Source organism: Peromyscus californicus, unplaced genomic scaffold (genome assembly GCF_007827085.1).
Source record: "Peromyscus californicus insignis strain IS unplaced genomic scaffold, ASM782708v3 Scaffold_21__1_contigs__length_65335640, whole genome shotgun sequence".
NCBI lineage: Eukaryota > Metazoa > Chordata > Mammalia > Rodentia > Cricetidae > Peromyscus > Peromyscus californicus.
Window position 1 is genome coordinate 58,916,729 of NW_026294514.1, and position 23,364 is coordinate 58,940,092.

At 47.4% G+C, this 23,364-nt stretch overlaps 1 protein-coding gene across 2 annotated transcripts in view; it reads left to right on the forward strand.

Annotated features, from left to right (window-relative positions):
* Positions 1-23,364, forward strand: part of Asb18 (ankyrin repeat and SOCS box containing 18) — a 61,103-nt gene that overhangs the window by 19,256 nt on the left and 18,483 nt on the right. The window contains exons 2-3 of one of the 2 annotated variants that reach the window (XM_052750459.1): positions 2,359-2,481; positions 5,395-5,662. In XM_052750459.1, the coding sequence (XP_052606419.1) occupies positions 2,359-2,481; positions 5,395-5,662 (391 nt within the window). The remainder of the gene's footprint in view (positions 1-2,358; positions 2,482-5,394; positions 5,663-23,364) is intronic. The other variant, XM_052750460.1, reaches the window with a different exon arrangement.

A 23,364-nucleotide genomic window follows, 5' to 3' on the forward strand; every position in this document is an offset into this window, starting at 1 on the left:
CCCATGGAAAAGCCAGGCAGGCGTGAGGACCGCATGCAACCTTGGTACTGAGAAAGCACAGATGGGGGGTGGGGATAGCCTGGCAAGCTGGCTACCTAGCAAGCTCAGGAATCAGTTAGTGACACAGCCTCAATAAATAAAATGGAGAGCTACCACTATTTTCAGGTCTCTACATGCAAGTGCAATCTACAAGTATGCACAGAGGGGGGGGAGGAAGGAAGGAAGGGAAGGAGGGAGGGAGCGAGGGAGCGAGGGAGGGAGGGAGGAAGAAAGAAAGAAAACTCAAAGTCTCATCTGAGATTCAAGGCAAACTCCTTTTTTCTTTCTTATTTATTTCTTATGGCTGTGTTTGTGTGTGAGGAAGTATGTGGAGGTCAGAGGACAGCTCTGTGGAGTTGGTTCTCTCCTTCACCTTTATGTGGGTTCCAGGGATCGGCTTGTGGAACAGGTGTTTATCTGCTGAGCCATCTCGATGGCCCTCAAGACAAGTTCTTAACTATGATCTTCTGTAAAATATAAAAGCAAGTCACATATACTCCAATCTCCAACAGCACAGAGTAAACATTCCCCAGCCCAAAAGGGAGGGAGGCCGTCACAGCGATGAAAGACTAGTCCAAAGCAGAACCAAACACCAAGTCCTGTAAGACAAGACAAACACCGAGTCCCGTGGTTCCATATCTGCTGTCTGAGCTCCAGTCCTGCCCTCCAGCTCTGCTGTCTGCAGCACACATCGATTCCCCTGGGCCAGCTCTACCCTGTGCCTGAAATGCTCCTCGGTGGGCATCCAACGATCCCAGCATCGCCGATGTCCTGAGGTCTCCAAGGAAACTCAGGCTTTGCCATCACAGCATTGAACAATGGCTTCCCATGACCTCCTTGCGGAGAATCTAACCCTGCCACACATCACATGACCTTGGCTGCTTTCTGGAACCCCCTCACTCTTGCAACTTTCCGGACCTCAGAACCAGCGCCATGTGGACTACACTACAAAGTTTTGCTGTCAGCTTGAGGTATAGCCTGGCTGTCTTGAAACACAGTCTTAATGGCCTGTTGTCATTCCTCAGAAGCCGTCTACCTTTAGTGGAGACAGATCTCGTGTTGGTCTGGAAATCTCACTAATTAATTAGGCTAAGCTGGCTGGCCAGGGAGTCCCAGGGATCCACCCATCTGTGCTTCCCCAGTCCTAGGAATATGAGTTTACATCACTGCACCCAACTTCTTTTTTACATGGGTTCTGGGTATTGAACTCAAGTCCTTTGCTTGGAAAGTAGGCACTTTACTGATTGCGTCATCTCCGGTCATCTACATCTAACGGTGTAGAAACCACTGTTAGGACCTGAGCGCTACACACACTGGGAGCAAAGGGCTGACCGCTTTGGGCTTCAGTTTCCCTCAAGCGACTCACAGGAGCCATCACATCCTTCCTTCAGCACCAAACCAAGTTCCAGCCACAGGACTCTCCCTGCAAAGCAGCTTCTAGAAGTTGGACTGGAGTTCTGAGCAGATCCCACTGTTAGCCCTCGGATCTGGGCAGTGTGGACTGCTGGACAGGGAGCAGGTTCTGCAACACCAATGTAATGGGCTTCGATCACAGCTTGACCACGTCATTGAGCAACCCTGGCCCTGCCTCTTTCTCTCCAAGCCTGTTATCCCAAGTGGATGCCACAGTCCTTAAGCAGTAGTAGCCATGCATGCAGGGCCCTCTGTGTCTTTCCTCTTAAGACCCTTACTTACCATTTCTAAATATGATGGGTTTTTTTAATCTGAGAGAATATTATTTATCTGCTAAGTGTTTTGGCCACTGAGGTCATATTTACAAACTAGTCACTTAACCTGCACGAACAAGTATCATCAATGTTGTGTAAGGCTGGGGTCACCTGACTAAACAGTGAATAAGAGAAATGCTGCGTCTGTCTGTCAGGATAAATACATGTGGCCAGTGTCTGTCTTTGACTCAACGCGTGCAGAGCAGCACCGAGATGGGCAGAAGCATTTTTTTTCCTTTGGGGTTAGCATCTATACAATCACAGGGAGGGAGAGAACGCGGTGACATCTCGGTGGTCACATGACCCCGGTCATATCAAGTAACCATTATCACATCAGAACCCACAGGAGTTATAAATACACCACCATGGGGCTCCAACCGCAGGACAATTGAGTAATGACAATGGAAATAGCCCACTCTCCGTAAGGCCTTCTTCCTCTGCTAAAGAACCCATCCTGAAATCAGTTGTTCTGCAATGGAGAGGCAACTAGACCCAGCTGGAAGAAAACTGCAGATCTTCCAGAAGATGAACAGAGAGCCTCGGGGCAGAGCTGGGACTCCCGAGCTTGAGTTCCATGCTGCATTGGTCGCAGGAGACCTGGACCATATTCTATCCCTCATGGACCAGTTCTTCCAGGATGCCAACGTGGTGTTTGAGATCACTAATGGAGAGATGGAGTGGCAGGTGACATCCTTGGCCACTTTTGGGCTCTCAGGTACCCTGCTTCCGCTAAAGCTCAGTTGTGCGTCTTTAAGCTTTGACTAACACTCTGGGGACGTGTGCATCCTGTGTGAAGGTTGAGTCCACAGACTGCCTGTCAGGAGCATGTAACCAAGGGAGCTCTGTAAACAAACCTGGTCTGGCGGGTGACGGGCTCTGAAAAGGAAAATGATGGGTGAGAAGCACCCATCCAGTGATGTTGGATGTGTCTCTTGCCTTGAAAGCAAAGCCTTGGTTTAGCTGTTGATCTTGGCAGCTGAGGGAGCCACAGAAGACTAGACAGACCTCTGACATGAAGCTCTGTGTGAGGTCCTTCTGTGAGTCACTGAACACCACTGGAACTCATCAGTGCAAGTGATATCCTAAAACCCAAACAGCTTCAACAGAGGGAAGAACACTAGGAACCAAGACCCTCCTCTTGGAACCTAGGGAAGCCTGAAAACGAAGAAGAAAGGGGAAGTAAATCCGTGGATCCCTGCGCTATGTGTCAGGGCGCAGGCGGGCCACTCGGATGTGGCTGCTACGTGCTCAGCCATCCAGATGTACTCGGGCTTTGGGGCTGGTAGGCTGCACTAGGCACCCACCTGCCGTGCACTGCTGTGTTGAAATCCACCACAGCTCTGGCAGACGGTGGGAATCCAATGTCCCAAGTCCTAACCCGGGAGCTCTAGCGGGCTAAGCATGGGGAAAGGTAATTCTTTACCAGCACACTTCTGTTTATACCTCTCATGAGAGGAAGAACTGAACCCCAGACACTGCCCAAGACCTATACAGTTTGTAACAGGCGTGGGGCCTGCTGGCTGGGTGCTGTCAATCCTAGTCTGGACTGCACCACCTCCTAGTGGCATCTTTCTGGGCTTCCCTCCTTCACCTGCCTCAGACCAAGAATGTCAGCTGCTTAAAAGCTAAGCTATGTTTATTTTTCAAATCACAGACTACCCACCCCTGGCAAGCCACCCTCCCCAGCCCCATCTTTTTCATGTTGCCAAAGTCTAAAATTTCGTTCCTTTTCTCCCCTGTAGTCTTTTGACTCCATTGTTCCACACCTTTCTAGAACACACATCTTTTTAGGACACTGGAATGTGCTGACATCGGAGCACCATGGAAATGCCAGTCCAGTTAATCCGTCCCAACTCAGTGAGGACCAGGAAAGCAGGGGCTAGGGGATATTTAGATTCCCTGATGGTTTGCCCAGTCACCTGACTCCCCAGAGAAGAAAGAGCCCCTGGGAACACTGATTCTTGAGACAGAGTCTCTCAACTAGGCTAGGCTGTCAGATCAGTGTGCCCGAATGTCTTCCGGTCTCCAGCTCCCCAGCACTGGGGCTGCAAGCATGGACCACCATACCCAGATTTTGTATGTAGGTTCTGAAGATCAAACTCAAGTCCTTATATTTTCAGAGCAAGCACTTTACCAGCCTCGTCATCTCTGGGGCCCAGAAGTTTAGGTTTTCTTGTTAGTGTGAAGGAATCTTATCAGTACAGCCCAGGACCTAGGGAGTCTTGGCTCATCAGGGTGGGCGTACAGAACTATGGGGGTTGAGGAAGGCAGCTGAGTAGGCTAGGAACTTGGAAGGCTCTGGAAAAGTAAGCAGACTCTGTATTTTGGGGAACACAACAAAGCAGGAGTTGAAGGTGTGGTCCCTGAGGAAGACGGGGGTCGCTCTCCTCAAGGAAGACCCACCCCATCCCTGTAATCAGACTGTTTTCCCTAGAAAAGTGAGCCCAACCCCAGGCACACACACACACACACACACACACACACACACACACACACACACACACAATCCCTGGGTCTCTGACTACTGTCACGCCACACCAGTGAGGACAGTCCCTCCCCACTTCCCACACTGAGCAAACAGCAAGCTCAAGGCTGGGCCTTGGGGACAAGCAGCAGGCTGGGACTCTTTGCCACATGCAGGTAGATAATTAATAAGTGTGGGCTTTCAAAACAGCCCAGCATGTGTCCCAGGAAGGAGATGGCCTCAGAAAGGGTCTCCTGTACAGCTCATTACAGGCACCTTATCGATTCTTCCATCATTACAGAAAGCCGTCCTGCCATGTGAGTGTCTGTCCCTTGATGGTATTCACAGGGGACACCTCCCCATCCCACAGGTGCTCCTGGCTACTAACAACCTTGCCCTGGCTTTATGAGAGCAGAGAAGTGTTCAGAGAAGCCAAACACACAGTATGTGCTCATTCATCCATAGAGAATGAACAGCCCTACACACACACACACACACACACACACACACACACACACACACACGCCAGAATCATGTGGACTTTGGACAGCCACATGAAAGCAGCCTTCCATAGCAGCCACTTCTATGAACACTCAACTTTTTGTTTTTCAGAAGTCTTTTCTTCAGCAAACCTTGGTGATGGGGTTTGTTTTGTATGTTTGTTTCCTTTTAATGATGAAGGGGTAGGTGGCAGAAGGTTAGATTATGGAAAATTCCACAGCCCACTCCTCTCTCAAGCTACCCCCAACCCAGAGCCTAGAAGAGATGCCTTCTGCACTGGGATTACATACATACATACATACATACATACATACATCTCATCCTTCCTCCTGGACCAGCCTTTAACTCTAAATTTTACCAGATTTCCAGTCGTCCCACATCTGGGAAATCCCCCTTATCTCGCAGTAATCTCAATCGTAGCCCTCCCCAGTCTCTTCTCTTCTTCCTCCATGGATCCTGTCTTTCACTCCGTGTGTCTCTCTGCTCTCTGTGTGGGGTATGCATCTCTAACTCTACTCTCAGGTGACTCACGCACAAGCCCATCTGGGTACTTAACCTCTAAGAAGTAGTTTCACCTGTCAACTTCAGCAAATTGCGCTCCCGCCCCACCAGTCCGTCCATCTACCTCAGCCTTACATCAAGTCCCCTCTCTTCCCCTCCCAGGCCTCTGGACCCTGGAGTACAAGCGGGAGCTCACCACACCGCTGTGCATCGCTGCAGCCCACGGCCACGTGATCTGCGTGCGACACCTTCTCAGTCACAGCGCTGATCCGGATGCCAGGCCCGGAGGTCGTGGTGCCCTACACGAGGCCTGCCTCGGGGGCCATACCGCCTGCACCCGGCTGTTGCTGCAGCACGGGGCAGACCCAGATCTGCTCAGCGCCGAGGGCCTAGCACCCCTGCATCTGTGCCGCACACCCGCCTCTCTGGGGTAAGCCGAACCCTGCACCGCTGACTGGTCTCAGGACCCAGATTTGGGGTGGGGTGGGGGGGTGGGGAGAGCGGGTCTCAGGCCTAGACCCAAGTCTGGCCTTTGGTCACGTGTTTCCGGGCCCGGGTCCATACTTGCTTCTTTCCCAGGCCCCTGACTAGGTTAGGGACCCTGACCCCACTTCCCAGGCCAAGTACCACTCTATCCCTAGAACCCAAGCTGGAGATTTTCTGAATCTGGTCCCCAGGCCAGGATCTATGTGCCCTAGTCCCCTAACCTGGGATTGTGACTCTAACCCCCAAGTCTGTCCCTAGGCTCCAAGCCGAGGACCCTAAGCCTGCTCCCCACATCAGAGACCCTGACCCTGGTCCCCAGGCTTGGGATTCTGAACCTAATTCCCAGGCCAATGAGCCTGACTCACAGCCCCAGGCTGGGATCTCTAGGGCCCAGGTTGGGATAGTCCCCAGGCCATGAACCCCGCCCCACCGGCCGCTGGACCGTCCTCGACCCCGCCCCTCCGGCGCGGCCCCGGGCGGGTTAATTAGCGCTTGATTGCGAGCGCGCGGGGCGCCACGCCGCGGTAATGAGCCTCTGATCACGGCCTGCAGACGCGGCGCTGAAGAATGCTAAAAGGCCACTGGCGGGGTTGGAAGCTGAAAAATTAGGGTTTTTAATGATAATTTTATGCAGAATAATTGTCACAGTGTGACATAAATGGTTAGCTCCTCGGGCAGGGGCTTCCGAGGCCCGCAAGGACTCCACCCGCCCGGGTTGCGCTGCCTGGGGTCGGGGAGGAGCAAAGCCCGTCCCCATCCCCCACCCCATCCCCCCACCCGCGACCTTGGTGCTGCTGTTGGGATTTCCTGCCTGTGCTGTGTCGTCCCAACATTTCTTTTCGAATATTCTAGCCCCTGCTCTTGCGTTATAATTGCTTGGCTGCTTTCTCTATAGTGGCGATAACATAAAATCACTCCATTTCGCACTTGGATCTTGCTGGGGTCCGCTGCTCCCCACCTGCCCAAAGTTACCGGGTTCTTCTGCCCCTAGAGGCGCGCCCGCGCAGCAAGCAGGCAAAGACGTTAGGCGCTGGGTTCAGAGTAGGAGATGCTAGGGTCCCAAAGCCTTGTGAAGGACATCAGGAAGTTGCACAATTTCTAAAATTTCATATTCTAGCTTCTCTCCCTCAACATATTTCTTCTGGGATACATCCATGTTGTCGTGGGTATCTCATAGTTCATTCCCTTTTCATGCTAAGTAGTATTTCACGGTGTGGATGTACCACAGTGTGTTTTATCCATTCCTAACTGAAAGATATTTGAACTCGGGCATGTAGTTCAGGTTAAGGCACTTCACTGGCATTTGTGAGGTTCTGTGAATTCACACAGTTGTGATTGTGAGTTCAATCCCTAGTTACTGCAAAATGATGATGATGATGATGATGATGATGATGATGATGATAGATGTTTAATTGTTTCCAGTTTGGGGCTGTTGCAAATCAAATATCCCTGAGCTTTTGTGTCCTTTTATAAGCTTTTATTACTTTTGGGTAAACCTAGGGTTGCAATAGCTAGACTGTCTGATGAGTTAACAAAGATAACTTTAAGATTACTACCACAGTGGTATGCCAAGTTAGACCATTTATATTCCCTTCAGCAACACGGGCATTTGAGTTGCAGGCATGCAGACAGACTCGGGGAAGGAAATGATGTAGGCACCATGGCTTCAGTTCGCATTTCCCTGATTATATCATTTCCCAATTATATTGGACTTACTCACAGATACTTAACCCATACTTATCTGCCATCCGTATTTCTTCTCGGATGAGCTATCTGTTCGGATCCTTTGTCCAGATGTTCAGTTCAGATATTTTCATGTTAAAGATCTCTTTACATATTGAGGGTCCGAGGCCCTCGTCACACCTGATTGACAAGCACCAGCTCCCAACCTCTACCTTCTATTATCTTCTCTTGATGTCTGTGAAGAATAGGTCTTCATTTCGATAAAGTTCAGTTTGTCAATTTTACTCTTTTAGGATATGTGTTGGGCTATTTTATCTAAAACTTCTCTGCCTGACCCAAGCCCACGAAGGTTTTCTATGTTCTCATCTACAAACTTAAGTCTCACAGTCCTACATTAAAATCTGGATTCATCTTGCCCAGACTGCAATCACCTCAAGTCATAACTTCAAGGCCAAAGTAACCCCAGATACTGTGTCCTGCAGTTTCTCAGGAAACTCAATAGACAAAGCAGGCTAATGGTGGGAGAGGCTCTGCCCTTGAAACCTGGCTTCAGGAATGTGCCTGGATCTTAGATATCAACCCAAGATAAGTTAGATCCATTCCCACTGCCGTGGACTCACAATGGTCCTGTGTCTGATCTAAATCTCGGGGAGCCAAACGGCCATCTTGCTGCCTCTGAGGTCACAGTTCACTCCATAGGTCCCCAAACAATTGTGTACAGATGCAAAGAAGCCTGTCCTCCCCTCCCCCATCTCCTTCCTTCTGTCTCAAGCACCGTGGGACCTGCTGTCATATGCCAAGACTGAGCTGATCCAGAAAAATCTGACCCATTTTGAGTTCATGTCTGAATATGTTGTGAACAGTGATCAAAGTGACTGGTGTGCGTGTGTGTGTGTGTGTGTGTGTGTGTGTGTGTGTGTGTGTGTGTCTTTGCTTTTGCATGTGGATATCCAACTATTCCAGCAAGTGTTCCTCTGGATTCTTTTCCTCAGCATATTTACTCTGAGGCACACCCATATTGTTGTTGTGTACAGCCCAGAGATCATTCTTTTTTCATGCTGAGTAGTATTCGATAGTATGAAATACTACTTAGAAGGGTCCTTGTAGATTGTCTTTTTAAAAGACAAAGCACTCCTTTCAATTCTTAGTTTGTTGAGAGTTTGTATTATATGTGGACATTGAGTTTTCTTAAATTTTTTATATGTATGGAAATGATCATATGACCTTGCTTTGTCTCTTAACATTGATTTTCAGATGTTACACTAACCTTGCATTCTTGTGTTTATTAACTACACTCATTGATTATTGTATGCACATAGATAGACAGATAGATAGATAGATAGATAAATGGATAGATGGAAAATGGATGGATGGATGGATGGATAGATGAATGGATATATGGAAAATAGTGGATCGATGGATAGATAGATAATAGACAGATGATAGATAGAGAGATAGATAAAGAGAGAGATAATAGGTGGATGCATGGATGGGTGGATAGTTAGATGGATAGTTAGATGATAATTGGTTTTCATTTGCTATGACATTTTTTTTTTTTTTTTTTTGGTTTTTCGAGACAGGGTTTCTCTGTGTAGCTTTGCGCCTTTCCTGGAACTCACTTGGTAGCCCAGGCCGGCCTCGAACTCACAGAGATCCGCCTGCCTCTGCCTCCTGAGTGCTGGGATTAAAGGCGTGCGCCACCACCGCCTGGCTGCTATGACATTTTTAATGTCTATACTTATACTCATAAGAGACATTAGTCTATGGTTATCTTACACCATCTTTGATTTGAACATCAGTGATACAATCTCAGTAATGAACTGACAAGCAGTCCCTCCCCCTCCCTCTTCTGTTTTGTAGATCTTAAATTGTCTCAGGTGTTTGATGAAGTGCACCACCAAAGCTATGTGGATGTGGTGTTTTCTTGGCAAGAGGTCTCTAACTATGGACTCCCGTTCTCTCCTAAGTAGAAGCAGGTTGTTTCTCTTAAAGCAAGCTTTCACAGAGATTTGTCTCTTTCAGCGAAGTTGTCTAATTTGTTGGCAGGAAGTTGATGCTTATTATCTTTTACTGGCTATAAATTCTGTTACATTACCTCTGTCATTCATGATATTAGGGTGTCTATATAATATTATTTGTATGTATATGAGTGGGTTATATTTACATATTTAGAACAAACACACTCTCTCTCTCTTTCTCTCTCTCTGTATGTGTATAAAATGATAATTAAAGAAAAAGAGACCATGAATTTAAGTTTGAGAGAGAGTGTGTCAGTGGATACATAAGAAGGATTGGAGGGAAGAAAGGGAAGGGGGAAATTATATAATTGCATTTTAATTTCAAAAAATTTAAAAACTGAAAAAGAAATAATTTAAAACAGCTACTTTGACATCAATATGGTTCTGTCTTTATTAGTGTTAGCATTTTACATCTCATGAGTTCTATTACTACTGTGTAACACATTAGCACAAACAGACTTCAAACACATTTAAAGGCTGGAGAGAGGGCTCAGCATTTAAGAACACTGACTGCTCTTGCAGAGAAATCTCATTCAGTTCCCAGAACCCACATGGTGGCTCATAACCATCTTTAATTTCAGTTCCAGAGGACCCAATGCCCTCTTCTTACCTCCATGGGCACCAGGCATAAATGTGGTACACAGACAAGCATGCAGATATTCACATGTACACATAAAATTGAAATTAACTTTTTGAAAATGCATTTATTACCTCATAATTTCTAAGGGTCAGGAGTTTGGCCACTGTTTTGTCTGGTTTTCTTCTTCCAGACCTCTCAAAAGACTGCACTGTAGACAACATGAAGGCCTATGGTCCCATCTGAAAGGCCAACTAGAGAAAAAACCTTTGGCAAACCCATAAGGGTTACTGGTAGAATTCAGTTCCTTAAGGACTGCTGGGTTGGCCGGTCTCCATTCCTCACTGGCTGTGGATAAATTCAGTTCCTTGCTGTTTTCAGTCCATTCTCGCTGCTACAACAAAATATCTTAGGTTACACAGTTGACAAATCATACATATTTATTTCCCCCATTTCTGAGGCCAAGAAGTCCAAGATCAAGGCACCAGCAGATGCAGCTCTCGAGAGGTCTCGGTCTGCTTCCGGCAGGCAGCGTTGAACGGCATATTCCCATGGCAGAAGAGGCAGAAGAGCTGGAAGCAGTGAACTCACTTCCCTCCAGGCCTTTTATAAGCACCACTCCCGCCTGTGACCACAGAGACCTCAGACCTAACCACTCCCTAACGTCCACCCATTTCCTCTTAGTACTTTCCCATTGAGAATTGACTTTCAGGGTGAATCTTGGAGACACAGAAACATCCAACCCATAACCTTTGCTACGTGAATCTTTCTAGTGTGGCAACTTGTTTCATCGGCGTATGCAAGTTGAGAAGACAATGGAGCCTGCTAGCAAGGGAGAAGTCACAATTTTCTTGACCTACTGGCAGATAAAAAAAAAAAAATCTTCTGTATCTTTTTTTATAGACTATTTGTTAGAAGCAGGACTAAAGTCCCATCCATGGTCAGAAGAGAGAATAAAGGAAATATTAAGATAGATGTTACCGGGCGGTGGTGGTGCACGCCTTTAATCCCAGCACTCGGGAGGCAGAGCCAGGCGGATCTCTGTGAGTTCGAGGCCAGCCTGGGCTACCAAGTGAGTTCCAGGAAAGGCGCAAAGCTACACAGAGAAACCCTGTCTCGAAAAACCAAAAAAAAAAAAAAAGATAGATGTTGACTGCCTGATGAACCAGCCTTTCAACTTTAACTGTTTGTTGATTTGTTTGTTTGATGACAGAGCCTCACATATCCTGGCTGGCCACAGAATCATTACGTATCCAAGAATAACTTTGAACTTCTGATTCTTTTGCCTCCATCTCCCAAGCGCTGAGATAATGTACATACGCCACCATACCCAACTTATGAAGTTTTGTTTTTGTTTCAGCTTTATTTTGTTTTTGAGACAGGGTCTTTCTATGTAACCCTGGCTGTCCTGGAACTCACTTTATAGACCAGGCTGGGCTTGAACTCCTAGATTTGCCTGCCTCTGCTTCTGCTGGGATTAAAGGCTGAATTTTTAACTTTATGTTTTAAGTGGGTGTCTTACAGGCAGGTTACAATTGAATCTTGTTTTCTTTTACTCAGTCCCACAAGCCTCTGCCTTTTAATTTGGTGTTTGGCTCATTTGCATTTAATGTAATTTTTGGTCTACTTAAGCTCAAATTAAATCTTAAATCTAGTCTTTGTTCTCTGTATCTTCTTCTTCTGTCTTCTCTACTGAGAATTTTTCCTTTTATCTCCATTTTGGCATACCATAATAAATATGATTTGGGTTGTGTTATTGCAGTGATTCCATTTGGGTTTTACCCTGTACATTTTTACCTTATTTTGGTCTGACCTCAAGCAATAATAATCCATACTATAAAAATCATATGACAGTATAAAACCATTTATCTCTTCTTGTCCTCTGTGCTATTGGTATTGTACACTTTACTTATACATTCAAGTCCCACAGTGTATTGCTATTATTTTTTAACAGTCAATGATCTACTAAATATGTTGAAATAATACAAAACAAGATTCTACTTTACTTATGTAGGTACTTTTTCTTTTCATTGCTCTGTGGAAATTCAAGACTTCATCTATTATCATTTTCCTTCTGCTCCAAGGACTTTCTTCAGTGGTTCTTGCACTGAGAGTCTGCTGCTGGTGAACGCTCTCAGTGTTTGCTATTTGAAAACAGTTATTTCTTTTGAATGTTTGAAAGGCATCTCTGCTGGTAAGGAACTCTGGGCCAACAACCTGGTCTTTCTTCTTTCCCATCCTCTCCCATTCTTCCATCTTCCTCCTTCTCTTCCTCTTCTGCTCTTCCTTCTACCTGCACATTAGACGCACAGATCCACTGTCTTATAACCTGCATTTCTTCAGTAAGAAATCTGATGTCCTCCCTGTCCAGACTTAGGAATTTCTATTTATGTCCCACTTTAAGCAATTGATAATATGTACTTACCAAATTGAGAAATGTGTTGACAGTTATGACTTCATGTGTCTAGTAGACCTTCCATCACTATGACAAACATCTGACATAAACCACTTATGGAATGAAGGATTCATTTGGGCTCATGGTGTCAAAGGCTTTGATCCACAGTCACCTGACTCCATTGCTTTGGGCCTGAGGTGAGACAGGCCCTCATGACAACAGGAGCATGGTGGACAAGGCTACTCACCTCATTGGAGGCAGGATGGATGCCTCTATGTTCCTCTCTTGGTTCCACCCACTCCTTCATCTTAAGTCCACACTTACCAGGTGGTTCTACCCACATCCACAGCAGGTCTTCCCATCAGTTGTATAATTGCTATATTTATTTTATGGAGATTGAAATACTATTTCCATTTCATTTGAGGTTTTATTGTTTCTTCCCTTACTCTATACATTCGTTGGTCATTTGTGACTTTTTGTTCACTGGAATGTTCTTTGTTGAGAACAAAATTCCAAAGTATAGCAAGTTCCAGTAGAAAATATAACCTGGGCTGGAGAGATGGCTCAGCAGTTAAGAGCACTGGCTGTTCTTCCAGAGGTCCTGAGTTCAATTCCCAGCAACCATATGGTGGCTCCCAACCATCTGTAATGAGATCTGGCGCCCTCTTCTGGCATGCAGGCAGAACACTGTATACATAATAAATAAATGTTTTTAAAAAAAGAAAAAGATAACCCGTTCAATGATATTCCATGTATAGTATTTACAAAACCCGTACCTCTAAGGGCACACATATATTTTATTTGTGTCTTATTCAGAATTAAAGTTAGAGAACTTGAATGCAGCATGGTACTAGATTAGATCCTGACACAGAACATGGGTATGAAGTGGGAGAGACAAATTCAATCACCATTTTTATTACCATTAGTTCATGACCAATGTTAGCTTCCTAATGGAGACACATGTCCCATACTACCACAAGATCTTAACTTGCGGGAGAGCTAGACACAGGGGATCTGTGCGGCTCTTTGCCCTGCCTTGCCAATGCTCCTGTGAATCTGAGATGAGGATTAAATTAAAAGGTGGTTTCTTTTATACTTTACTTTATAATATTTTACTAAGAATTGAGAATGCAGGACCTACTCAGAGCAGAAAGTACTGTGAGCCCTGAGAGCAGCCCGTGTGATAAGCCAACAGTTTGCATTTAGATCACAAGACCCTGAGACCTGGTGCCAGCCAGTAGCATTGCTCAGTTTTGGCACTGGACAGAAACTAGCTTCCTGGCTCCGGCTGGTTTTTAAGTGCCCTGCAGCTCTAGGGCGTTGTTTCATAAAAGCTCTGAACACGTCTCAGGACAGGATGATGTTAGTTAAAAATCTCTTTTCCTCTGTCATCCTCTTGCTTCTTTTGGATCATTTTCTCTTATGTTTCTGTGTGTGGACCTTTCCCTTTGACCGCTTAATCTGGGAGTCTTGTATCATTTAAGTCCTTGGCATGGCTGTCAGGGGGGCAGTTGAAGCTAAAGGATGACTAAACCAGAAATTCAGGCAGAACAATGAAACAGCTGACTTAGAACCCCTCCAACGTCAATGATCAAGCTGAAAACAGGCGGATTCCATCACACGCCTCTACAACAGTGTAGCCCACTCCCTCGGAGGATAAAAAGTTCATAGATGTCAGGAAGGATGTGAGGGTGCAACCAGACTTTTCTGCTCCAAAAAGTCCTCCTAAGGGCAGGACTCTGAGGAGGTCTGGCTTCAGGGAGTATAAACATTGTCACTTTGACAAGAAAGAACTACTTTCTCTGGGATCTTTTATACATAGTCAATTTTAGGTCATCCTTAATGTTTTTTTACCTCACAGTAGCGAGAAGGTCGCTGACCCACATCCACAGCCATTTCATTCCCTTGCTCTTCTAACAATGGTCCCCATACCAAGGGACCCAGCTCTGCCCCCATCCCCTTTCAGTCAGCAATTCTCCATGGGCACAGGACTTGAAAACCTTTGAGTCTCTGAGTTCTTGGGATTTAAAAAAAAAAAAAGTTATCTGCGCTTCCTTCCAACCAGCAAGCTTCAGAATTCGGAATTTCAGCACACGAAAAGGGATATGAGACCTTTAATCTAGTGGCTGTTTGAAGAGACTTTTTTTTATTTCCAAAAAAGAAAAATCCCAGTAAAGTCGCTCTGTTCCCCACCTTGCAGGCTGCATGGCAGCCTCGCCCTGTTTGTTATCAGAGTCCCCCTCCCCCGACCCTATCCACCCTTTTCTTTCTAGCGATTAAAACCATAGATGACTTCTAGAGTCGTGATTCTTGTTCCTAGCTGTCCCTGTCTTGATTGAAACAAAGTCAAGATGACTTGCTTCCTCCGTGATATATATTAATAAGAAGCACACGGGCTCACTTTTTTGTTCAAGGTGTGTCAGTTCAACTAAGTGGAAGATAATTCATAAGTCAGAATTGGACCTGTGGAAGCAGCTGATTGAGGTGGGGGGTGGGGGGCAGACATCACTGAAGGAAATCATTAGGCAATTCTGCTCCAGTTCCAGCCTGGCAGGTGGGACTATCTGAGTGGAGGGAAAAGGCATGCAGGCATTCCTCGGCATCCATGCAGAGTTGGTGCCAGGACATCCGTGGGTACCCAGAATCTGAGGATGCTGAAGTCTGCTATATGAAACAGTCTCAAATTGAAACGGAAACCACACACATCATCCAGTATATTTTAAATCACCTCTAGATCCTTAGAATGCCTAACACAATGTAAGTGCTGCATAAACCCTCAGCGTGCTGAAGTGTTTAGTAACGATGGCTAGGGGGATCTGCACATGCTCAGGGCAGGTGCAATTTTTATCCAAATATTTGCAGTCCACAATTGCTTCAGTCTGGGACGCCGGGACCTACACATATGGAAAAGCCACTCTACTCTTTCTCTGAAGCAAAATACTAAACAAGCCAAGCTGCTCTGCTCAGGATTTCAGTGGGGACGATGGTTCAGACTCCCAACTCCAACACCAGCAGCCCCCCTCCCCACCTAGCAGCAGAAGCCTCGCCCACAGCTGGAGTGCACCCATACATAATCCAGCAAGCGGCCCGCTCCCGTGCCCGTCACGTGGGAAGTCTCAGTTGACATAAATTTAAGGCATCTTAGGAAATATTCAAGAGAGTAAACTCAGGATGTCCCACTTGATGGCTTACTGTTTGGAGAACTCTGTCATTCCTGAGTACTTGCAAGTGTTTTATTCCCTAGAACCTTCTCGGCTCTGACAGACATGGCCATCCCCAGTCTAACTGAAACAGAGAGGAGGCTGGTGCTGAGTCAGTGTGTGACACGCAGGACACTGACAAAGCCAGGACCCCAAGATGAGCAGCTTTGTGCGGGCAATGCTGCAAGATCACCTCTCCTTTGTGAGCCCTTCAAATCCCGCCTGTGTCCCAAAGAAATTCCACTCACGGCCATGATTAATATCCAATCATGTTCCACCACCGGCTCAGCCTGAGCTTCCCCTTGAGGCCATCACAGGCAGGTGTCCTCAGCCTTCTGCTTCTCCCTGTATTCCTTTATTTTCTGTTGCTCTGATAAAATGCTGACCAAAACCAACTTGAGAAGGAACGGGGTTCCTTGGCTTAAAGATCACAGTGTCACTGAAGGAAGTCAGGGCAGGAACTCAAGGCAGGAACCAAGAGGCAGGAACAGATGCAGAGACCATGGAGGAACTTCCTGGCTTTCTCTCATAGCTTGCTCAGCCTGCTTTCTTTTTCTTTTTTTCTTTTTTTTAAAAGATTTATTTATTATGTATACAGCATGTATGACTGCAGGCCAGAAGAGGGCACCAGATTTCAGAGATGATTGTGAGCCACCATGTGGTTGCCGGTAATTGAACTCAGGACCTCTGGAAGAGCAAGCAGTCAGTGCTCTTAACCTCTGAGCCATCTCTCCAGCCCCAGCCTGCTTTCTTGTACGACCCAGGCCCCAGGTTGACACTGTCCAAGGTGGTCTGGGCCCCCCCCACATCAATCATTAAATAAGAAAATGTCCCCACAGGTTTTCCCGCAGGCCAATCTGATGGAGGCATTTTTCCTAGTTGAGATCTTCCTTCCCAGATGCCTCACTCTAGTTGGTGTTGAGTTGGCAAAACTAAGCAGTGCACTCCCAGGCAGCATCTTATTACCTAGAAACCAAATCAAAGCTCTTACCTCAGGACCAAAGCCTTGGGAGACACTTCATAAAAGACACTAAGCGTCACTGGTTGTCAAGGAAACACAAATTAAAACCACAATGAAACAGTCTCCATTTCACTCTGATTACAATTCAGAACGAACAAAACCCTGACCATGGCAAATGTTGGTGAGAAAGAAGAGTGACTAGAACTTGCCTACACAGCTTTTTGGTGTGAAATTTTGTGTGAAATGACACAATTTCTTTGGAAAACTTCCATTTTCGTATAACATTAAATACGGACCCACCTGTTACCGTTTTCCAGGCTCTAGGTCAGGAAAATGTGGACTCATGTCTGCAGGAAGATGTTTACAAAAATGGCCGTGGCAGTTCTATTCAGAACAATCAGGAAGTCAAGACACACACATCTGTGAAGACTAGCAGACGATGGCATTTAAAACGTGGTCTATATGTGCAATTGAACAGGACTCCATAGTAAAAACAAGAGCGGTTTACTCTGTGTGCAAAGTGACGGAGGGGCAAAGACGGGCGCAAAGCCATGGCAGATTCTCAGAAAGACAAAATTAGACCATGTGAGAGGAACCAGGATGGCAGCCGCCTGTGGCAGCGATAGCTGAGTGACAGGAAGAGGCTGTCCTTGGGAACTGGAGGTGATGTGCATCGTTTCGAGGCACGGGTTAGTGAAGGGGATTCTTCTGTCAGAGGCAGCTCAGGTGCAGTCGTGGGCTCTGTGTGTCTCCCCGCCTGTGACTTTCACTTCGGAACTCCTCAATCTCCTTCCGTTATCAGTTTCTCCACACCCCTGCCTTTATTCTCACCTCTGATGCCTTTGGCTCTCGCTCCATCCAGCGTATTGGGATCAGGGGAGGCGCAAAAGAGAGGGGAAAGAGAGAAAAAATTGCTGTTCATCTCTTTTGGAAGAAAGGACACTAAAGAAGTTTCTAGAAGGTCGGATGTTAGCTGGTGGGCCATGTGTGATAAAAAAGCAGCCAATTTTTGAAATTTTCTTTCCACTTAATTATGCTTCCATTTGCCACGGCATGGGGGTCTGTGTGTAATCTAGGGACAGTTGGCCCCCAAATATCACCATCCACGGCAACCATCCCACACCAGAAAAATGCAGCAGCAGCCATTGCCCCAAGGGAGACCATGATGCTACAGATGGCCGAGCAGGTACTTCCTGCTTCCTCTGCCTTGAGGGTCTGTCTACTGACACCGGCCTTCTCTACCGGGAACCCCTGTGCATCCCCAGAGGAATGGGGGAGGAAGGGAAATGAAAAGGTGGGTAGTCAGTCCCAAAGAAGACTGTTGGCAGAAGGTCCAGGGAAATTAGGTAGAACAGCTCTCCCATTAGTCTGGGGGTGTGGCATCCTGTCCTTCAGGCCAGCTGGCTGGAGAATCAGTCGGTGGGAGGCAACTGTCCTCTAACAGTTTCATCGGAAGACATAGCTGCATTACCAGTTGGAGATAGCTTCTTGGCCAGGGATGGGGAGTCATATCCACTTATCAGTGCTGGGAGCCCATCTGGCCTGGACCTGTGCAGACTCTCCGCATGCTGCCACTGTCTGTGAGTCAGTGTGTGTGTCCGTCCTGCTGCATCTGGAAGGCACTATTTCTTTGGTACCATCTATCCCTGGGCTCTTACAATTGTTCTTCCTCCTCATCCACAAAGTTCCCTGAGCCCTGAAGGGAGAGGCTTGGTGGAGACATTCCATTTGGGAATTAGTGTTCCAAGGTCTCCCACTCTCTCCACGTTGTCCAGCTGTGGGTCTCTGTATTTGTTCCCATCTATTGTAGGGGAAGCTTCTCTGATGGTGGCTGAGCAAGACACTGATCTATGGGTATGGCAGAATGTCATTTGAAGTCATTTTATTGCTGCTTTATTTTTTTAGTAGAACTAATAGAATTTGGTTTTTCCCAAGTCCATAGACTATCAAGTCTCGGGTTCACGGCCACCTGAGCAGTATCAGGCATGGGTTCCATCAATTAATTATTTTTTCAAAGCTCAGTGTTCAGGGGAGGTGGATCAGTGGGTGATGTGCACAAGCACCAGGTCCCCATCACCCACATAAAAGCCACATGTAGTGGCATCTGTCTTAACCCCAGTGCTGGGAACAACAGACAGGAAGATTCTCACAGCTCACTGGCCAGCCAGGCCAGCCAGGGGGTGAGCTCCATCTTTATTTAGTGAGACCCTATCTCCAACCATAAGTGGTAGAGGAAGACACCTGCTGCCAGCTTCTGGCTTCTACACACACACACACACACACACACACACACACACACACACGCACGCACGCACGCGCATACACACACGCACACACACACATACACACACACACACACACACACACACACACACACACACACACACACTTAAATTTTTAGTGGAGTTAGGGAATGTGCCCAGGGAACTCTCTGGCTCATCAAAAGTGCTTTAAAAATTATAAAGACACACCTCTAGCAAGGTATAGTCTGATAAGTTCATCATTAGGCTATTTTACAGTTCATCACAGAGCAATTGTATAGCTGTGTGCACATCGTAACACACAAACATTAATGAAGTAACCTGCCTCACACCTAGGCAGGATGGGACAGCCACTCCCAGGCTACCCACCTGTTAGGATGTCACTGTGCTACAGACTATACAGGCAGCCTTACCTGGACATACAGACAGACCTACGCATAGAAGAGACATGGTAGAAACACTAGGTGATGGGAATCCTCAGCTCCATTGTAACCCCCAGGACAGCCATGGTACATGCAGAAACATGGCCACAAAGTACCAATTTGGTCCTCAACGGGAAGATGCCGCAGAGAGGATGGTGTGTGTAACTGAGAACTTGGAAGGCAAGTGGAACAATCTAGAACTCTGCTCTGCCAGTTCCTGGCCACACGACTTTCTGGAAATCATTGGTCTTCTAAGCCCCATGCATCTGCAATACTGAGATATGGCAATGAATGAATACAATTAGAAAAAAAAAAGTGCATGGACCAGCAAGATGGCTCGGTGGTAAAGGCACCTGTCACGCAAGCATGATAACCTGAGTTCCATTCTGGGAACTCACGTAAAGGTAGAAGGAGATCACTGACTCTACAGAAGTGTTCTCTGGCCTCCACATGCATACCCTGGCACATGTGTACATACACACACAATAATAATAATCAATAAAATATTAAAAGAAAAAATAAGGTGCTGAGGATGCCAAGTTAGGACCAGAGGGCAAGGGAGTGCCACATGAAGGGCTTTGTGGAAGCAAGGTGACCGTGAGGCAGAGATGAGGACTGTCTGGAGCCGCCTGAATGGAATGTACAAGAACTGTGGAGGCTGAGTAGGCAGGCAGGGCACAGGTGAGGGCAGAAGAGGTGGGGCATGGGAAAGGCCAAGCTGAGGTGCTTGGACCTTCTGCCAGAGGGTGACCAGTAACAGCCATGGTCTGTGGGGAGTGCTAAGTGGGGAGCCCTGTGCAGGGGGTGGGCTCTTCATGCTTCTGTTTGGGGGATGAGATAAAATGGCCCTGATGCGACAGCTCTTGGTGGCCTTAGCTCTAGTCACTCCTGCCTCTCGTCAAGTGGCTTCGTCTTTTACTGTCACCTAGACCTTGGAGCAGCTGCCGTTATCTCTGCGGTCATCATCAAAGACAGGGCTGAGGGTTGAGACAGGTCAAGGGGGAAGGGGTGAGTGTCTGCCCAAGTTTCTTGGCATCAGACACGTTCAAGCATGTCTTAATCCTCATGAGATGGAGTCAGTGTTCTGAGAGCCAGAGGTGACAGCACTACCCTTGGCTCCCGGCAGTGACGGTGTGTACCACCCCCCAGGCCCTTCTGATTTTGCCTGTCTATCAGGCTAGCAGAAAACTACCTTACCAAGTCCCAGATTAGAGTTCGGTGCTCGGCCCCAGCAGAGCTCCCTGCAGGCCTCTGAAGGCCTGAGTGATGCTTTCGCTCTGGACCACTGCATTAGTTATTTGCTGTTTCTGTGATAAAACACCATGACCAAGGCAATGGAAGAATTCACTTTGGCTTGTGGATCCAGAGAGGGGGGAGTTCCATAATGGTAAGGATGGCATGGTAGCAGGAACAGGAGCAGGAGGCGACATCTCAGCCACATGGAGAAGGCCAGTTGAGTGAACTGTAAGGAGGTTAGTCTATGAGCTCTCAAAGCTCACCTCCAAGGGCATTCTTCCTCCAACAAGGCTCTACCTCCTAAAACTTCCAGTCTCCCCAAACAGCCCCACCAACCTGGAACCAAATATTCAATACACAAACCTGTAGGGGACATTTTTTCAGTGAAATTACTGCAACCACAGATGTGGCATGGAATGATAATTGTTTAAGAAATGGTTTCGTCCTGGGATGGGATGCAGAAAGTCTCCACACTGTCACCCGCTTCTTTGCCACCCTTCATAATTGGCCCTCTTCTCTCCCCCTGTCTTGCATTTCCAAGCCCCTGCTTCTATCAGAGGCATCGGTGGAAACCTTCAGAGTGTTCTAGAAACTTGGAAAGAGTGACATTCTTATAATCCAGCTGTGGCTGGGGCTGATGGGGCAGGGGATGGGTAGTTCCATGATTAACAGCATCAGTCGTTCTTATATCAAGTTGTTACTCCAACTAGTCTTAGAAATTTTGACAATATAAAACAGTGAGGAAATCAAAGCCCTTCATCACCACAGCACCCCCTACTGAGGTAACCCCTCTTTGCCCTATACAATCCCAAGCTTTCCTCAAACGTATTCTTTACTGGTGGCTTAAGACAGCACTGTCAGTGTGTCCTGTAGACTGATGGTTCCATGCAGCCATGGGGCAGATCTGTGTGTGTGTCATTACCTAGGCTAGCACGCCTTCATTTTTAATGACCGCCTGACCTATGCTGAGAGAGACGTGCCCCTATCAATTTGTCCTGTGGCTTCTCTCTCCAGCCTGCAATTCTGCATCTCCAGCCACTGCCCAGGATTATAAAGCACCAAGGGTTAGCCTATTAAGCTCTCCATTAAAAACAGAAAAGCTTGGCATCTGCAACCCTAGAGAGTGTGGGCCAGTGTCCCCATTCTGTCCCTGTGTAGCAAACAGCAACCTGCCATTAGCTCATCAGGCCAGGCTCTTCCTATTTCTTTGGAGGCTGCGCTGCTTTAAAAAAAAAAAAAAAAAAAAAAAAAAAGTAGGCGAAAATGTTTGTAATGTTTTCAAGGCTCGGTGACAAAGTGAGACAGAGCCCTTGATTTCTAACCTCCCGCTGCACCGTTCAAAATTCCTCCCAGAGAGCCAGGCAGGAAGCAAAGCGAAGCACTCTGATTGTAAAATTTGCATCCTTTCTTAGCTGGGTACCTTCTTCCCAAAGGATGCTTCACATCACACTGCAGTTGTTTGTAAAGATCTTTCACCCAAGACAGACCACTTCTCATGATACTGCTGATGCGGAGGAGGCAAGAGAAACACAAAGGGAGAATTTAAAATGCTGAGAGTCCCTAGGAAGACATAGAAATGCATTTCAGGGCAGCGGCTGTCAGCCCCCAAACCCTCGATGGATGATCTGGATCAGAGCCCCAGTTAAGTAAATAATAGGAAAATCAGCAGCGATGCGCTAGGGAGCTGAGAGATGGTCGTTAGCGAGAGGCATTTGTTCAACAGGCTTTCAGGGAATTCAGATAATGAGCTAGGCACAGCACTACACCCAACAGTCAGGCACACTTTCTACACACAAGGAGCCAACAGTTTTAAGACGGGAGACAAAGGTGCCAGCACTCGTCGGAAATGCAGTGCTACGGTTTCGTGACAAGTGTCCTGCTTGATCACAAAACAAAGGACCATGTAGAGATGCCACCCTTCAGCCTGGGGTTGTGAGGAAGGCTTCCCAGAGGAAGAGGAAGGGAAGGCATAGGAAGCTGGAGGCCATACCAGTGAGTCCCTGGAGCAAGTGCACACACAGGCATGAGAGCATATAACCACAGGATGATCCTAGGGCCTATCCTTGGACAGAGACACCTGAAACCCAGCAGGGGGAGCCTTGGCAAGGGAAGCTGGTGAGGCTCAAGGGGGCTGGCCCAGGTGGCACCTGTGTCCCAGGGAAAGGGCAGGGTCCTAAGCAGGTGTGGATCCATTGACTTATCACACCACAAAGATTCTTTTTGGGTTGCATGAAGCTTAGTAGGCTGAAGGTGGACCAATTAGGAGACTCCTGGACATTCCAGAAAAGGGGGGGGGGCTCTCAAACGGCAGTGGCATAGGAATGGTGAGGAGAGGGTATTCACGTGACTGTGTCACCAGCCAGGTTGAGAAACTAGTCGCAGTGGGGGAAGGGTGGAGGAGGATAGAGAACTGACAAAGGACATCTGGAGGGCAGAAACAGGCCCTCTCCTGGGGATGCTAAGAGGACAGGAAGGGGCAGACACGAGGGCGGGGTGGGGGGGGCGGGCGTGATGGACAGACAGAAGGAGCAAATGTGGAAACTGATCCCAGCAGGCACGGGAATAGGTGCCACTGCTGGAGACGGCGAGGGAGGGGGTTCTTGAAAACACCCCCACCCCGCAGAGCTGGGGTAGACTCCTGAGTCAATGGAGAAGGGTGGAGGCCAACAGATCCCCGGGAGCTGTGATCTGCAGCAGTGCGCTGGAGTATCTAAGGAAGGCACTATCCGGGTGGGAGGGACATCGGTAATGACATGCCCCTGAACGAGACAGGCTAGAAGGATTGGAGGGCTGAAGGACTGCAGACAGGGAGCTGTGTGATGACCTAGATGGGTCAGCTGAGACCAGAGCCAGTCTCCAGGGAGGGTCCTGCCGCCCACAACAGAGTTCAGCA